General features: G+C 32.7%; 2 protein-coding genes across 3 annotated transcripts; one reads left to right on the top strand and one right to left on the bottom strand.

Annotated features, from left to right (window-relative positions):
• The first annotated feature begins 1,148 nt into the window (after positions 1–1,148).
• Positions 1,149–3,462, top strand: LOC113404401 (pro-resilin-like). Its single transcript, XM_026645282.2, has 5 exons — positions 1,149–1,299; positions 1,395–1,997; positions 2,092–2,281; positions 2,501–2,539; positions 2,971–3,462. Exons 1-5 carry the CDS (start codon positions 1,291–1,293, stop codon positions 3,384–3,386), a joined length of 1,257 nt encoding a protein of 418 aa, XP_026501067.2. The 5' UTR covers positions 1,149–1,290; the 3' UTR covers positions 3,387–3,462.
• Positions 3,463–4,230: 768 nt separating this feature from the next.
• On the bottom strand, positions 4,231–13,697 carry LOC113403854 (uncharacterized). Of its 2 annotated transcripts, none has more exons than XM_026644475.2 (6): positions 13,443–13,697; positions 10,866–11,074; positions 6,504–6,639; positions 6,150–6,415; positions 5,119–5,314; positions 4,231–4,615 (listed from the first exon to the last, which is right to left on the bottom strand). In XM_026644475.2, exons 1-6 carry the CDS (start codon positions 13,483–13,485, stop codon positions 4,542–4,544), a joined length of 924 nt encoding a protein of 307 aa, XP_026500260.1. In that variant the 5' UTR covers positions 13,486–13,697; the 3' UTR covers positions 4,231–4,541. The 2 variants fall into 2 exon arrangements, with proteins under 2 accessions (XP_026500260.1, XP_026500269.1); XM_026644484.2 differs by having other exon boundaries at positions 4,233–4,615; positions 5,134–5,314.
• Positions 13,698–15,561: the final 1,864 nt, after the last annotated feature.

Raw genomic sequence — 15,561 nt, 5'->3', positions numbered from 1 at the left:
AAATAACTCTGTAATTTAAGTGCACTTAAAATTTTTATATTTAGAAGTTTTTAATTTTTTTTTTATTATTCTTCAAATTATTCTATATCCAACGTGAAGTATACAATTATCTGTTTTTAAATATATCCTTACGGTTTATGTTAGTCGATTTCTACAAAAAATATTTAAGATATCGTGTCGTAGGTACCTAAAATTGTTATAGATATTATTTTATTTAAAAACATTGTTTTTTTTTTTTAATTTGAACTTAAAATACCTTTACATGTCATTGTAAATGAATTTTACAAATAAAAAAATGATAAAATGTTGTCATTTTATATCCAATGCCATAGCCCTGCGTATAATTTACTAACCAAACTAAAGAGTATGTAAATGGAAACAGATCTATAAAATAATTGTTGACTAGTCCGGTTTGTATACATATTATACTAAAGTAAAACATATTATATACATATTAAACTTATTATAGTCCATTGTTTTCTTGTTTTAGTCTGTAATATGCAGTTACCATAGCTAATATACTAAAGTATTGTCAGTCCATTTATTTAATAAAACATTAAGCGAAATTCTTAGTATTTTTTTATTAAGGTAGGCAGACGAGCAAATGGACCTCCAGATGGTAGGTGGTCACCACTACCATTAACCATTCCTTATATCATATATAAAATATAATCTTGAGAACTAAGATGTTGTGTTCCTTGTGACCCTTTTGTTTTCGAGTCACTTACAACAGTTTGAAAGATATAGTCTACTTAAAGCGTATATATGTATGTTTTAAATTTCTTTTGTGTAATTTGTGCGACTACAAAACCGTCGTACTTGAATTTAATACCCAATTTATGTGCTACAAAGATCTCATGAAGGCTATCATAATATTGAATTCGTTTTTCATGAATGGTTGAGCACTTTCGTTCGATTTTTTTTTTATTCTTAAGCTTAATTCAAAAAATCTTTTTGAGATGTTTATTAAAACATAAGCAAATAAATGAACAAGTTGCTTGTTTTGTTTAGCGTGTCAACGGTGATATAAAAGATACCTGTAAATTATTGCAATGTCGAGAGCTGCAATAATTTCAGCTGCTCGCAATTGGAGATGGATGCACGAAATTAAGCCGAGACACGATGCGCGTGCGCACCTCTTGGATTGTTGTCAATGCGACATTCACCAATATGATCACTATATAAGTTTGGTTTGGATATTCAAAATATATTCCAATTCTGAGTTCAGAAACAGAAACATCTAAGAATAATAACTTAAAGTCGAATATTATTATTATTCACTCTACAAATATGTTTTTGGTAATATTTGTCTTTTCAATATTTCATATTTTTAAATATTTATCTGCGAGATAATTTGTTCGGTATATTAACAATAAATTTATTTTATTTTGCAGTGGATTCTGTGCTTAGCTGCTTTCGCATTAACGACGAGCAAATGCGAACCACCAGTAAATAGCTATCTACCTCCTAACTCAGGATCTGGGAATGGAGGACGTCCATCGTCACAATATGGGCCTCCAGGAGGAAGTCAGGGAAGATCTCCTGGTGGATTTAACTCCGATTCCTCAAGCTTAGGAAATCAAGGCGATGGTTTTAGTTCAGGGGCAAATCCGTCTTCTCCATCAGGAGAGTATGGAGTACCAGGACAAGGAGCCGGAGGTTTTCCCAGAGGTGGTTCACGCGGATCTCAAGCACCGGGGCAAGGCTTTGCTCCAAGTTCCGAATACGGAACTCCAAATCAACGTGGACCAAATGATGCTTCAAATGGACCATTCCGTGGACGCGGTTCATCACAAAGACCTGACTCTTCTTATGGAACACCATCTAATCAATATCGATCTCCGGGCGGTACAGGCTCTAATGGAAGAAACGGAGGCCAAGGTTCGAGGCAACCATTTGGTGGATCTCCGTCTTCGTCGTACGGCACCCCTGATTTCGGTAATGATTTAAATAGTCAAAATGAAAATTATCGTGGATCAGGGGTAAATGAATCTAATGTAAGTTGTAAATAAATTACATAATCGGTTGCTGGAAAACGTATTACGGTCTCTTAATAGTTTTATGATGACATATATGAATTACGTTTCGCAGGAACCAGCTAAATATGAATTTAGCTATGAGGTTGATGATCCGGAGACAGGTACTAAGTTTGGTCATTCAGAACAGCGCGATGGAGATGTGACCACAGGGGAATATAATGTAGTTCTACCTGATGGCAGAAAGCAGGTGGTCGAGTACGAGGCAGATAGTGAGGGCTATAAGCCCCAAATTCGATATGAGGGTTTGTTTATCGCGCGCATGGCGCCTGTGCATATGTATTTTATTTATTTTAAAAATATTTACTTTTAGTTTTTGGTAATTTATAAAGAGGGTACAAACATTATTCGAATAACTCTATATCAGAGCACTAAAACAATCAAAAGTTCGCTTTAGAATAATTTATTTATGATATTGCCACCGTTGAAGAAGCTGAAGTAAAATTTACATATTTCTTTAACAGGCGCTGGTAGCGGGACAGGAGGATCGGGTTTCGGACGTGGTAAGTTTTTATGAAATATTTAATCTAGTTCATTTGATTTATTTTCTTCTAAATAAGCGTGAATGTTGTGATAAGAATGGCTTTTGCTTTTTTACATACCTTGGTTATCGCTGATACAATAAATATAAATTACTTTCTCAATAGTAAGTGGTCAACTCTACCCAGAGGAATTGGTGATATTAGAAATATCAACAATTTCTGACAGTGTGAAAGTGTTATAACAATTGTAACCTTCGCATTTTAGTTGTTACGAGTGTGTCCATTGTGTTTTTAACCACACTGACTAACTTTGCCCTTCAAAATAAAAGCATTATTGGAATAACTGATAAATAGGTGATACTTATCAAGACGAGTTTGCACTAAGCCGTCTAGCTGTATAGTATTGCTGTTAATAGTAAGAATTATCCAAAATTCGTGTATTTTTTTTCAAGGAGGTGCTCCAGGTGGAAACCAGGGATATAATAGCGCAGATGCAAGTGCGGACGCTTTCGCCGGAAATGGTGCTGGTTACCCACAATCCAGGGCTGGGCCTCAAGGTGGAAGATATCAACAACCCGGTTCAGGTCAAGACTCAGGTTCTTCTGGTTATCCTAGTGGAAGACCTGATGGACAAGGATTTGATAGCCAAGGACAGGGATATCCTGGAGGTAGAGGCAGTGGCGGCTTTCCTGGCAGTTCACAAGGAGGTGGGAATTATCCCGGTAGCCAAGGTGACGGTGGTTATCCCAGTGGACCTCAAGGCGGCAGGGGTGGCCCGCGAGGCGTTGGCAGAGGATCCAATGGTTTTGGAGGAAGTGATGGTTATCCAAGTGGTGGTCCCAACGGTCTTCGTGGTTCCGGATATTGATTACACCTCACATGTTACGCGCGATGCAGTCGATTGTTCACTCACTTATCCCTATCAGAATTTTTAGCAAATAAATACACAATATAAAGTAAACATTTGTTATTTTATTTTACAAATCTCTGATGCATAAAACTCATAAAGTCTTGATTAATTTATATATTAAGAAAAAAAAGAATTGTAACGAGTCCATCAAAAAGTTTTCAAATTCAAAGAAAAAGATTTAATTCAAATAAAATAACACTGAATCAATGCCTCCTGTCCTCTACAAAGGTACTTTAAGGTTCTAATTGTATTAAACACGCATTCAGAGAAACCTCAAATTAATTAATATTACAATATTAACTGTTATCTGTTTAAGGAGTCAAGAATTATTATCGAATAATTTCAAAGCAAATCTATTTAAATATGAAGACGTCTTATTGGATTATCTTCGTTTCCTGGCTTGGCTGGCACCGACTCCACAAGTAACGAATAATTTGATTTTATTGCAAATTATATAAACTGTTTCATGAGTTTTCTTTATAAAAACCACTCGTTACAATTATTACTATTGAAAAATATTTTAATTTTTATTACAAATTTTCGTAAAAAGTATAATGTAAAGATTTGAATTTGTATGGATTTGGCAAGGAATTAATTTTGTATAATTTTGTTTGATAATTACGAATATAAATGCGAAAGTTGTGAAAAAAAAACATAAGCTATTTTTGTTTAATTTTATTAATAAATTCTAATATATTGAATATAATACCAAATAATTTACTTCTTTTTTAAATAAAAAAGGCATCGGAATATACAATTATATCACATTGAAAAATGTTATAAATCTTAATTATTAAAATAAATGACTTCTACGTCTGGAACAATTATTATTTATAAAGTGTAACTAAATAAATTAATTACAGAATTTACATATACTTGTCTTTCAGCTATACAATTTTTTTAAATGTACATTGAACACAATATTTTCTCATTTAATTTCTAATAGAAATTTAAAACAAAATGCTTATCACAAATGTAACGCTAAGGAATATCATCTTATTATATGACGACGAACCTTGAACTTTACCGAAGCGTTTTCAATTTTCTTAACATTAATAACAAAATGCAAATAACATTATTTTTATAAATTTTATAGTGCATTATATGCCTTATTTATATGAATATTCGTAAGAATATGATAGATGGTAAGATGGCCCACGGCGAAAGTTTTGAAGCTGCTTTCTTGTCTGAAAAATAGTAGCAAATTGTTATTTTGGAAGATAATATTAAATTTTAAAATATGATTAAAGTTCAAAATATGGCTGACTGAATGACTGGTAATGTAATATATTTGCTCATGAACACTATTATTATAATTTACGTAAGAAAACTGAGCCGATTTTAGTGAGATTTGGTATGAAGAAATTTAGAAGTCCGAGGACATGGGTTACTTTTTATTTCCAACACACGAAGACCAACAAGACAACAGATCGGTAGTTTTTTCATTTTGTGTCAACTGATGTTCCTATACGGCGGTAGTTGCAGCTTTATTAAAAAAAAAATAGTTGGAAACATTGACATTAATATATATACATATGGTCCTCTATGATAATAATTAAGGCCCAATTTCGACCATTGATTATATTGGTATCCACGTTAACGTTAAATAAACTTTTGTATGATACGCGAAAGCTCCACGATATCTTTAGTCTTTATTTGTTAACGTAAAAAATATATTTAAAATAGTTACATGAAATAAATGAACCTTGAATATCTCTATCACTTTGCGATTCGGCCGCCGGCAAAAAGTCCGTGTTTTCCTTGAAAACGGTCTCTTCGTAGTCGTTCAGTGCAGAATAAGAGTTGTCAATTTGTGTCGGCTCAGTTACTTGTAAAATATGGTGAATAACTTCTTCTTGGTAAAGTGGAGCGAGAGAAGCTTGACACTGAAAAAAAATCACAGTTTATTCTTTCTTATTCTATTCGATTTTCAAAATATTGGAGATGTGACCCGACGTCACAAATGAAAAGACTTACTTCCAGAATTTATATATTTTTTTTAATGATTTAAATATATTTTAAGTATTTCTTATTGTATTTTTATATAATAGACTGTAAATTACAATTACATCATTATGCAATATCATGTGTTTAAATTTAAAGACATTTTTAAAGACGAACGAGCTGTTGAGTAGCAAACGTTACTTGTTAATCGGAATACGTTAAGCAAAACCAACAAAACATTCTATTGAATCTCTTTTCTTGTTTTACAAATTATAAAGATTATGGTGTAATACTTTTAACTGCAATATGTTAACTATTACAAGGCACAGACATTTTTTTCCGTACTCTTCCCCTGTCAACTGCGCCTCATCGATTGGATTAAGAAACAAATGTATAATGTTTATAGTATGAATGATACGTGACAGAAGATATGGTTATTTACCGAATGTAAAAATGTAACAATCACCAAAATCTTTTATATCGTGAATTAAACGAAAATTAAAAAAAGCACCAAAACCAGCCTTAGATTATTTGTAAATATAATTATCAAACGTTTATCCCAATTACCTATAGCATTATGAGTATAAATATATAAAAAAAAAAAATAGAGAATATTCATTCATACAACATTTTATTTTTACTTTGAATTAGATTTACCCATATTAAATCAAATAAAATCCTTTACCCCTTAACTTGCAATTTATCTTAACGCGACTACTTGAATCCAGAACAAACAACTAAAACTTTGCACATTAGAATAGTATACAGCCCTGTTACCTTAAGTGTCAGCACGCCTTCATGGAAGTGGTTCTGCCTTACAATAAAACTCAATTCTAAGATTGTATCCCGAGCATCAGAACGTTCTCTTGATGTTTTGTCCCAGGGGCCTCGTATGTAATTCTTAGGAGCTGGTAGGTCGTTAATTAGCCATTTTATTTGCGCTTTAGGACGAGATCTCGGTGACGTACAGTTAACTACGAGTAAGTCACCAACTCTCAATTCATTTTTAAGACCTATCATTTTCGGCGCATGGTTTGGTAGAACTGAAAATGAATATAAATTTAATTCAACAATAACTTGTATCAATAGTAATAGAATTAGACGTTATTTTTAAAATATTGTTTTACTCACGATGTATACTGATGTCTTTGTCGTCAGAAACTGTAACGAAGTAAGGTGCTTCTCCCGATACCTCACAGCGATAGCGACCACCAGAATCTTGCGTTATGTGTTCAAGAGTTACAACCGTACTGGATGATCGGGATATCTTAAAATTTGTATACTTTTAAAACAATATCTACATTTTGTTAAGAGATTGTTAGTGTCCTACTTTTGGAACAAGACCGTCTCTTAGCTTAAGGAGATTTGTAGTTTGTTTCAGCACGCTACAGTGTTCGTTCGTCAAAACATCTTCCTTCACCGCATAGCACGAGATGAATTATAATCACAAAATAAGTTCTATTTACCCTATTTTCCCCTATATTCGGTCCTATTTACCCGAATTAAAACCGATTACAATTCTCCCGTTGTACTAACGGCATTCTCAAACCGTAATTTGATTGAACCGTAATTTTTATAAAAAGAATCAAAGAACACCGATATCAAATTTTCAAAAATCAATATTAGAAAAATAAAATAGAAACGTGTACGCGAAAACAATATTGAGGCAGTTTGAATTTACATCTTTGATGTTGATGTTGTATTTAAGTTTCTGTGTATAGTGAGTATCTTTGTGATTATAAGTGTGTGTCTTCGTGTTTGTGTAAATAGCTATTTTTTAGCATTAGCAGCCAGTAAATTTCCCACTGCTGGGCTAAAGGCCTCCTCTCTCTTTGAAGAGAATGTTTGGAGCATATTCCACCGCGCTGCTCCAATGCGGGTTGGTGGAATACACATGTGGCAGAATTTCGTTGAAATTAGACACATGCAGGTTTTGCCGAGCACGAGATGAATTATAAACACAAATTAAGCACATGAAAATTCAGTGGTGCCTGCCTGGGTTTGAACCCGAAATCATCGGTTAAGATGGACGCGTTCTAACCACTGGGCCATCTCGGCACAAATAGGTATGTTTATTTTAATTCATATATATATACAACATAATGAAATTGAACCCAAATTCTATTTGTCTGAAAAAACAATAGGCGCGATCTAATTTTTACCGCAAAAAGCACTATCGAATTGGTGTGCAGGTGTGGTTTTTAGAAACAAAGCGGGCAGTAAAAGCTACTGAGCTAGATGCAATTCAGCTAATATTGAATATTGCTATTTTTTAATAAAACATGTGCGAATTTTTCGCGTAATCTAATTGCAGTCGACATAATTCGGTTAACGCTTATATATTATACGTAATATATAATTTTCATTACGTAATATAGATACATTATTGTCTCATCAATAAACGCTTATTATTCATTTAAATTTATATTAATATACAGTAGATTAGCTTTTGATATACAATATTAATAAATAGTAATTACAAAAAGTTGTTAGCAACAAAATATTTAAGAATATATTTAACAATAATATTATAGTTCGTAAAGTAAATGATACACACAATTGATAATAATAATAATTAAAAATAATAAAAATAGATAAACCGTACTAGGTAACTTAGTAAACTGATTCGTATTTGTACAACTAATTAAATACAATAATATTAATTATAAGCCGAAAAAACACGCAAAAGATCTATACACATAGAAACTAATCTGGTAATGTCGTCATTAATGAAAATATCATCTGTAAGGGTGTCGAACTTTATGCGTAGGTTATTCCAAACAAATGCCCTTTGAAATTGTTTGCAATATTAACGTCGTTAACTTGGCCTGAATGGGATGAATGAATGAATATGCCGCACGAAAACCCCACACCCCATGTGCCCTGCAATTGCGGACAAAAGTGTCACAGTGTCACGTTTTGCAAAACGTCTGGTCCCGCACTGATTTATTAGAAGACAAAAGAGTTGCATCGCGATTAGCGCGTCCGATTACGTAAAAAAAAAATTTAAAAAATCCATTTTCAGAATGGATAAATAATCATAATCATTAATTCATTATTCTAATTTAAATAAAGGAAACTTGTAGTAGATAACTTAAGAAAGAAAAACGAGACATCCGGTTGGAACGAAGTTACTTTTTGCTATGTCTTATGTATTACTAACAGACATAATAATACAAAAATGACAAAATTGTTTTTAAAAAATTCGTCTAAAATAACTAGAAATAAGTTTTAATAATAATATTTAAAACGGTTTACATTAGAAAGAGACAGAGATAATGAGAAAGAGAGGGAAAAGCTTACTTTATTATTACGCCTTTTTCTTACGTGATGATTTCTGCTCGTTCATTGTAAGCCACGTAAACGGACTTTAACGCGGTTTTCATCAATGAACAGAGTAATTCAAGAGGAAGGTGTATATATAGAATACATGCATATTAAAATTTCATGGTGGATAAGTAAATAAAAAGTAAAAGAATAAAAATCTTTAAGTACAATAATGAATAATTAATCCATTTTCAAGTTACAAGTGTAAACGTCATACGCCATAGCGGCGACTTGTACATTTATACCTTACAAAATAATATTGTTTGACTTGCTCTTAAATGTAACGTTAATTGATCGTAAGCTCGGGACCAATAGTCAAACGAGGCTTTGCTTATTTCAGAGCTAAATGAGTTTACTCACCGCGGTAGCTGAGTAAACTTTTATCCGGATATTGAGTCACCAGGTTATGTAGACAAGAACGTATTAATATCATAGATTTATTTTGATAATATAATATATATTATTATGATATAGAAATATTTGAAAAAATTGTATTTCGTCGAGCATTATCTTGTACTGACGGCTTACATATCTATGCTTTAATTGACTTTGCGGAATTTATATGTGGTGTTATAACTTTGTCTTAATTCTTCATTTTCGCATTCAGTATTTTAAAAATATTGGTGTCGCAAATGTTATTATACCGTTTTGCTCAAAACTTCCTGAATATGTCTCGAAATCCGAGAGGTGCACAAGGAGTTACTAGTTTAAACTCTAAAAAACAGTGACACGGTAACTACGACTGGAGAGAATTCAGCATTAAGACCAACATACTATCGTAAAGACGGAAATGTAAACATTGCTAGTTCCAATCTCTCGGCTGCTCCTGATCATTGCCTCAACTTGGCATTTGAAACACAGGATGGGCGAGCCAATATAGATGCTAAACTAACGCGGCAGGTTGTATGTTATTTAAGTAATATAATATGCATATCAAAAATGTTTCAGCAGTTGTAGTTTCGGACACAATGATGGATGTGAAAACCAGCGCAGTACGACATTTAGTATCAGAGCAGTTCAAGTGTTTCGTATTATCCTGAAACCGTTGCAATATTTCTATCGCTCAAATTCACTTCAATAACATTGTAACAAAAAGGAATGAGTGTGTGTGAGTTTCTCTTATGATTTTCCTTTTGTCGAGATGGGGGCTAAAAATAAAATTTCTGAAAACGAGTATTGCACGATGCTACCGTTTGTACATGCGTGACGTGGAAACACTGGACGGTTTTTAATAAAACTCAGTGTTGGCTAGGATATACGTGAAACGCAGAAAAGGTTTAGGTTATCGTTAACCGTCGTGTAGGAACGTTCTAAGTTATTAATATTGTTCCACCTGGACGTATTATCAACATATGGAGTATTTATAATTACTGGGTCATGAGACAGGCCAAGAATAACTGTAAAATTTAGGATCATTGACGCTTATATCTTCGTACCGTAACAGTTGAACTTCTATATTTAGTCTATATATTCACATATAAAAATTGCTATAACAGCTAACATATTATTGTTAGGTGGTATCTCCAAATATTAAATAATTATTATATAATCGAGTGTTCAAAGTATGATATTAGAAAGTAAAAATTAAGTTACAGCCACTAAATTAAACTATCTATTAACCATGTCGGCCTGAGGCCCCTTATCTAGATGAGGATAAGAGGTTATTTCCATACTACTCCAATAAAGAATTTTAAACGATACATGCAGGCTTCCTCACAATTTTCACTCCGTAATAAAGTTGATGAAATAGAATTACATATTATGCATATGAAAATTTAGTTGTGCTAGCCCGGGCTTGGCATCGATGGAGATTCACATGTTCTATATAATCGTTATAAAACTATCTATCATCTTTTTATGATATATGCGGGCGGACGAGCAACTTTGCCACCTGATGGTAAGTGGTCACCACCGCTCATAGACAATGGCGCTGTGAGAAATATTGACCATTCCTTATATAGCCAATGCGCCACGAATTTTGGGAACTAAGATGTCATGTCCTTGTGCCTGTTACATTGGCTCACTCACCCTTCTAACTACAACACACAGAGTCCTGGATAGTACTAGTAGAGTGGGTAGTATCCGGACGGACTTGCACAAATACCTACCACGAAGTAAAAAAATTGTCTATTAGGAGTTAATGCAAAAAAGAACTTATATACTAACATCAACGAAAACACCGGGAACGTAAAAATAGGTCGTTGATTCGCTATTTGAAGGAACATAGCGGTAGAATTCTCTGCCGCCTTTGTACCACTTGACTGAGTACAGGTCGTCCCCTTCTAGATCAAACTGACAGCCCAATAAAGCTTGGCCGCCCTCTGCAGCGTGACCTGGCACTCGGAGATCGAGGATACGAATGCTTTCCACGACACCTGAAAATTGTTAAAGAAATATTTATAAACATTTAAGTTATATTTATAAAATATAACTCAAATGTATAATATTGTGTAATTTTAATTTGTGTATTAAATCGATTTATTGATATGTGAGTGGGGGGAATTGGATTGTGCGAAAATTAGAATAAAAAATAGTATCATAGCAATCAGACTTTTGACCTATTTTATATCCCGTAAATATGTTTTAATACGAACATATATCATAGAATCGATATTTGTCTATGGAAGGTAGCTGAGTGAATCTCATTATGCTGCGAATATGCCAGTAAGACATTTGAAGAGCACGCACGCATCCGTGTAATTTTTCGTCATCTAAGTTAAAATGATTTTACTGTAGTATTTTCTCGTAAATAATATCCAAGATAAACATCACAGCTTACTGCATGACTGTACTTTTATTTTTAAAGTCATAGTATATAAATGGTCGCGTATCTGATATAACTTAAACAAAATATTCGAATATTCATTTCACGTGCAAACGCAGCCATATCGTATAACTTAAATCTTTCTACCGGCAAAAAAATTCATATATTAAATTTTGCAAAGCAACATAAAAATGAAATCAATTTATGTGCAGCGAAGGGATGCGCCGTAATACGATAATCGCCGTAATCAGTGATCGTGTTAAGTCGCTACCATTTATTAAATTGATTTTTTTGAAGAAATTTGATTTAAAAAAAAACGTTTTTTTGGTCGGATTTCATAAGATTTTAGGAGAAACCTTTTCGTAGAACACAAACAACACATATATAAGACGATTATTTGTTTTCTAAATAAATAATATATTAATTATTTGTAATAAGTTCGATTTTTTAAACTCCTAATGATGAGAATAATCGATCTGTAGATTCAATTCTGTGTGTTTTAAGATTCTCTGGGTTTTCTTTGACCTGAACGAATTTTGACCTCGGTCATCAACGTCATGGACAATCGAGCTGGAGACGCCACAACTAGTCTCTGTTTCTTTAGTCTAGTACAATAATAAAACAGTAACTTTTTACTATTAATTCGCAGGACAATTAAATTAAGTAAATGTAAATTCACTCCTATATGCAATTAATCAAGGTCTAAATTACAATGATCACCGGCTAAGATTCAGTCTATTTTATTCAGCCTTATGTCTATCGCCCGTGCTGCCAAGGTCATTGACTCTTACACATAAAATTAGGTAATTTATGTACAATTTAGATATCATTTTCTCATATATAAACCAAGAATAAGAGAACATTGTGTTAATATTGTTAGAATTATAAGTATATCGCATAGTTAATAAGGCGTGATTAAATTATAAAATTGTATTTAATTTTCTAGTCCCTAACTGCCCTTATTCGAATGCTGAGGATATGATCGTTTGTCACAGAGAAGACTTAAATAAATAAATAAATATTGGACAACATCACATACGTTACTCTGATCCCAATGTAAGTAGCTGAAGCACTTGTGTTATGGAAAATCAGAAGTAATGACGGTACCACAAACACCCAGACCCAAGACAACATAGAAAATTAATGAACTTTTTCTAAATCGATTCGGCCGAGAATCGAACCCGGGCCTCAGAATAGCGTACCCATGAAAACCGGTGTACACACTACTCGACCACAGAGGTCGACAAATTGTTGATGTGACGGAATTCGTCTTATATATTCTACTTCCAAAATTTTAGTTGAACTGGGTATTGAGTGAATTGCACGGATAGGAACCCGCGATGCTTTGTTTAAGATCCTTGTGTCGCATTATCTGGGTTAAAGCTTTAAAACAATGAATTAACGTCGTGAGCACGTTTTATGTTCCTAACGCAAATACGTTTTTTGGAAATAAAACTGATTATTTTATGAAATTAAAACATGTAATTTTAATTATATTTTAGTTGGATTTGTTCGACCTATTCCATGAAACTTATATATAACCTATAAAATGTTCGAAAGTCCATGAATACCTATTTGAATTTGAAGAGTGCTAAATATTTGTACGTATTCATATCTATTCAAGGAACAATCTAGCTTTTTCCCGGCATTCTAAATGGTACGAACTATAAATTTTTTGTTCTAAAATGTTCTTGTTTTCATTAATATTTTCCCCTAACTCGCCGCTTTTATGGTCAGTAAAACGTGAGCCGAATACACGATATTTAAAGTTGAAAATTTGCCTGAACCGTTTCCCACAAAGCAAGATACATCTCCTGAATTCCTTCCGTTATATTCTCCGTAATAATTATATAGTACATAGTTATGTTTTTTGTAAACATATGTAATAATATATTATAATTGTAAAAATAATTTGAGGAATAATGAAAGCATTCATTATGAGAATTGCGTGAAATTAAATTAAAATGTAAATGACTCACCATGTTTCCACAGCAATAACGTAATTATCAGTGCACTGTACATCGTGGATTTAATATTTTTAACAGTCTGTCCACATTCACTCACGTAAAAGGATTATCCAGATTTCACTTCATAACACACACTAATTGGAAATTTTAAACATAACATAATACACAATTATTTAAACAGTTCATTAAATTATGTCAATTTTGAGGTTAAATTCAGCCGTTTGTGGTGGTTCGACAATAAAATGGGACGGCGATTTCGTAGCGACGTTCTATATTTAAATGTCGAAGCGACGCGTACGCATGCGCGGCTGATGTTCGCACATTTATTCGAAAATTTTTTTCAGTGCGTGCGATTAATTTATGCGAGGCATCTTAGAATTTGAACGAAAAAGGGAGGTGTGGCTTTAGCCATAAATAAGTATGTATGTATTTTTCATCATTCTAGAACGTAAAACAAGCGCTTTGCAATTAACAATAAATTTAAATATATATACAAAAAATTCTGCACAAGTGTAGTTCATTTTTTCCAAAGTTCTTAAAGAAACTTAGATTTTATCGTTTTATTCTTATTGCATAAAGTTAAGCTGATGATGCTCCTTCTAGATCAGGATCCACATTATTTTTTGCAAGAATATATGTGGGATGTAGGGTTGAAAGAAAAAAGAAGGCCTTTCCTGAAAGGCCGGCAACGCACCTGCAAGCCCCCCGGTGTTGCAGATGTCCATGGGCGGTGGTAGTCACTTTCCATCAGGTGAGCCTCCTGTTCGTTTGCCACCTATGACATAAAAAAAAAAAAAGAAAAAAAAAACACGAAATATCCACAATTTATATTGTTTGTTTTGAATTTTAAAAAGAGTACGTTACACTTCAATACGTCGTGCCGCCATCATGTCTCCATTTTCTCCCTCTCACTCTCACCTTGTACCTCCCAATGACACACCTAATATTCCCACATATATACATAATAAAAATCCTGCGTTGCTGTCTTTATTGTGAATTAATAAATATATCCAAAATTATCAAAGAATTTACCGTCGAACTGAATTGAAATAATAAGTCGTACCAAAAAAAAAATTATCTAAATATAATTTTTCAAAATAGTTTCTTAAGAGGACTTTTGATAAGATCATTCATAAAATATAAGAATTTTACAAGATAAATCAAAATTAATTTCACGGAGCGTCGGTTTCATTTAACGGTATATATTATAATCTAGGAGCAGGAGTACCGCAAGGAGGATTTCTTGAGCCTCCTTATTCTCTAGTCTATTAAACTATATTGTGCCCGTACAATTTTTAACATTCGCGATGTATATTAAATAATAATATTATTTGATATATATGTCTGATAAAATAATGAAATAGGTATGTCTGGTATAGGTGAATATAAAATGAATTTTATGCCAATTAACTTCTAATCATCTTAAACTTCTACTTTATGTTGCTACATCAATATTTTATTATGCCTTTATTTTTATATTTTTTTTAATTGGTGGTTGATGTATTGCACCGCATTAAAAAAAAGCCAACCAATTGTTGGAGCCGAGATGGTCCAATGAATAGAATGCGTCCATCTTAACCGATGATGGCGGTGTCAGACCCAGGCGAGCATTACTGAATTTTCAAGTGCTTAATTTGTGAATTAGCTCTAAAACTCAAAGGGAAGCAGGCTTTATCCCAGTCATAGGAAATTTACAATCTTTTTCTTTATCGTAATGCCTTATATTATACTTATTCTGACATAAAAATTAAATACACGAATAAAATAATTTTAAAAGAGAGGAAAGTATAACTCATATAAAGCGTAAGTATTCCCTGTAAACGAGGGCGATTTTAATTAACTCGATAAGTTATGTCAATGAGTCATATAAAATTGTGCCCCCACTTTAAGTTATGCATGATTTTAAAGTAAAAAAAAAGCATGGGGATATGCCGCATTAGTCATTAATAAAGAATGCAATAAAATTTTATAATACATTATTGCCTGCAAACAAAAAATAAATGAATATTCATAATAACATTGTTCGGCGTTATTTTTGGAATAATAGTCACGCCTTCGTTTCTAACTTATAATAAATATTTTGGTATATATTTATGTATATTTGTTGTAGTAATTGGATTAAATTTTATTT

This window comes from Vanessa tameamea, chromosome 10 (assembly GCF_037043105.1).
Source record: "Vanessa tameamea isolate UH-Manoa-2023 chromosome 10, ilVanTame1 primary haplotype, whole genome shotgun sequence".
Classification (NCBI taxonomy): Eukaryota; Metazoa; Arthropoda; class Insecta; order Lepidoptera; family Nymphalidae; genus Vanessa; species Vanessa tameamea.
The sequence above is the reverse complement of the archived record's forward strand: the minus strand, read 5'-3'. Positions and strand labels throughout refer to the sequence as shown.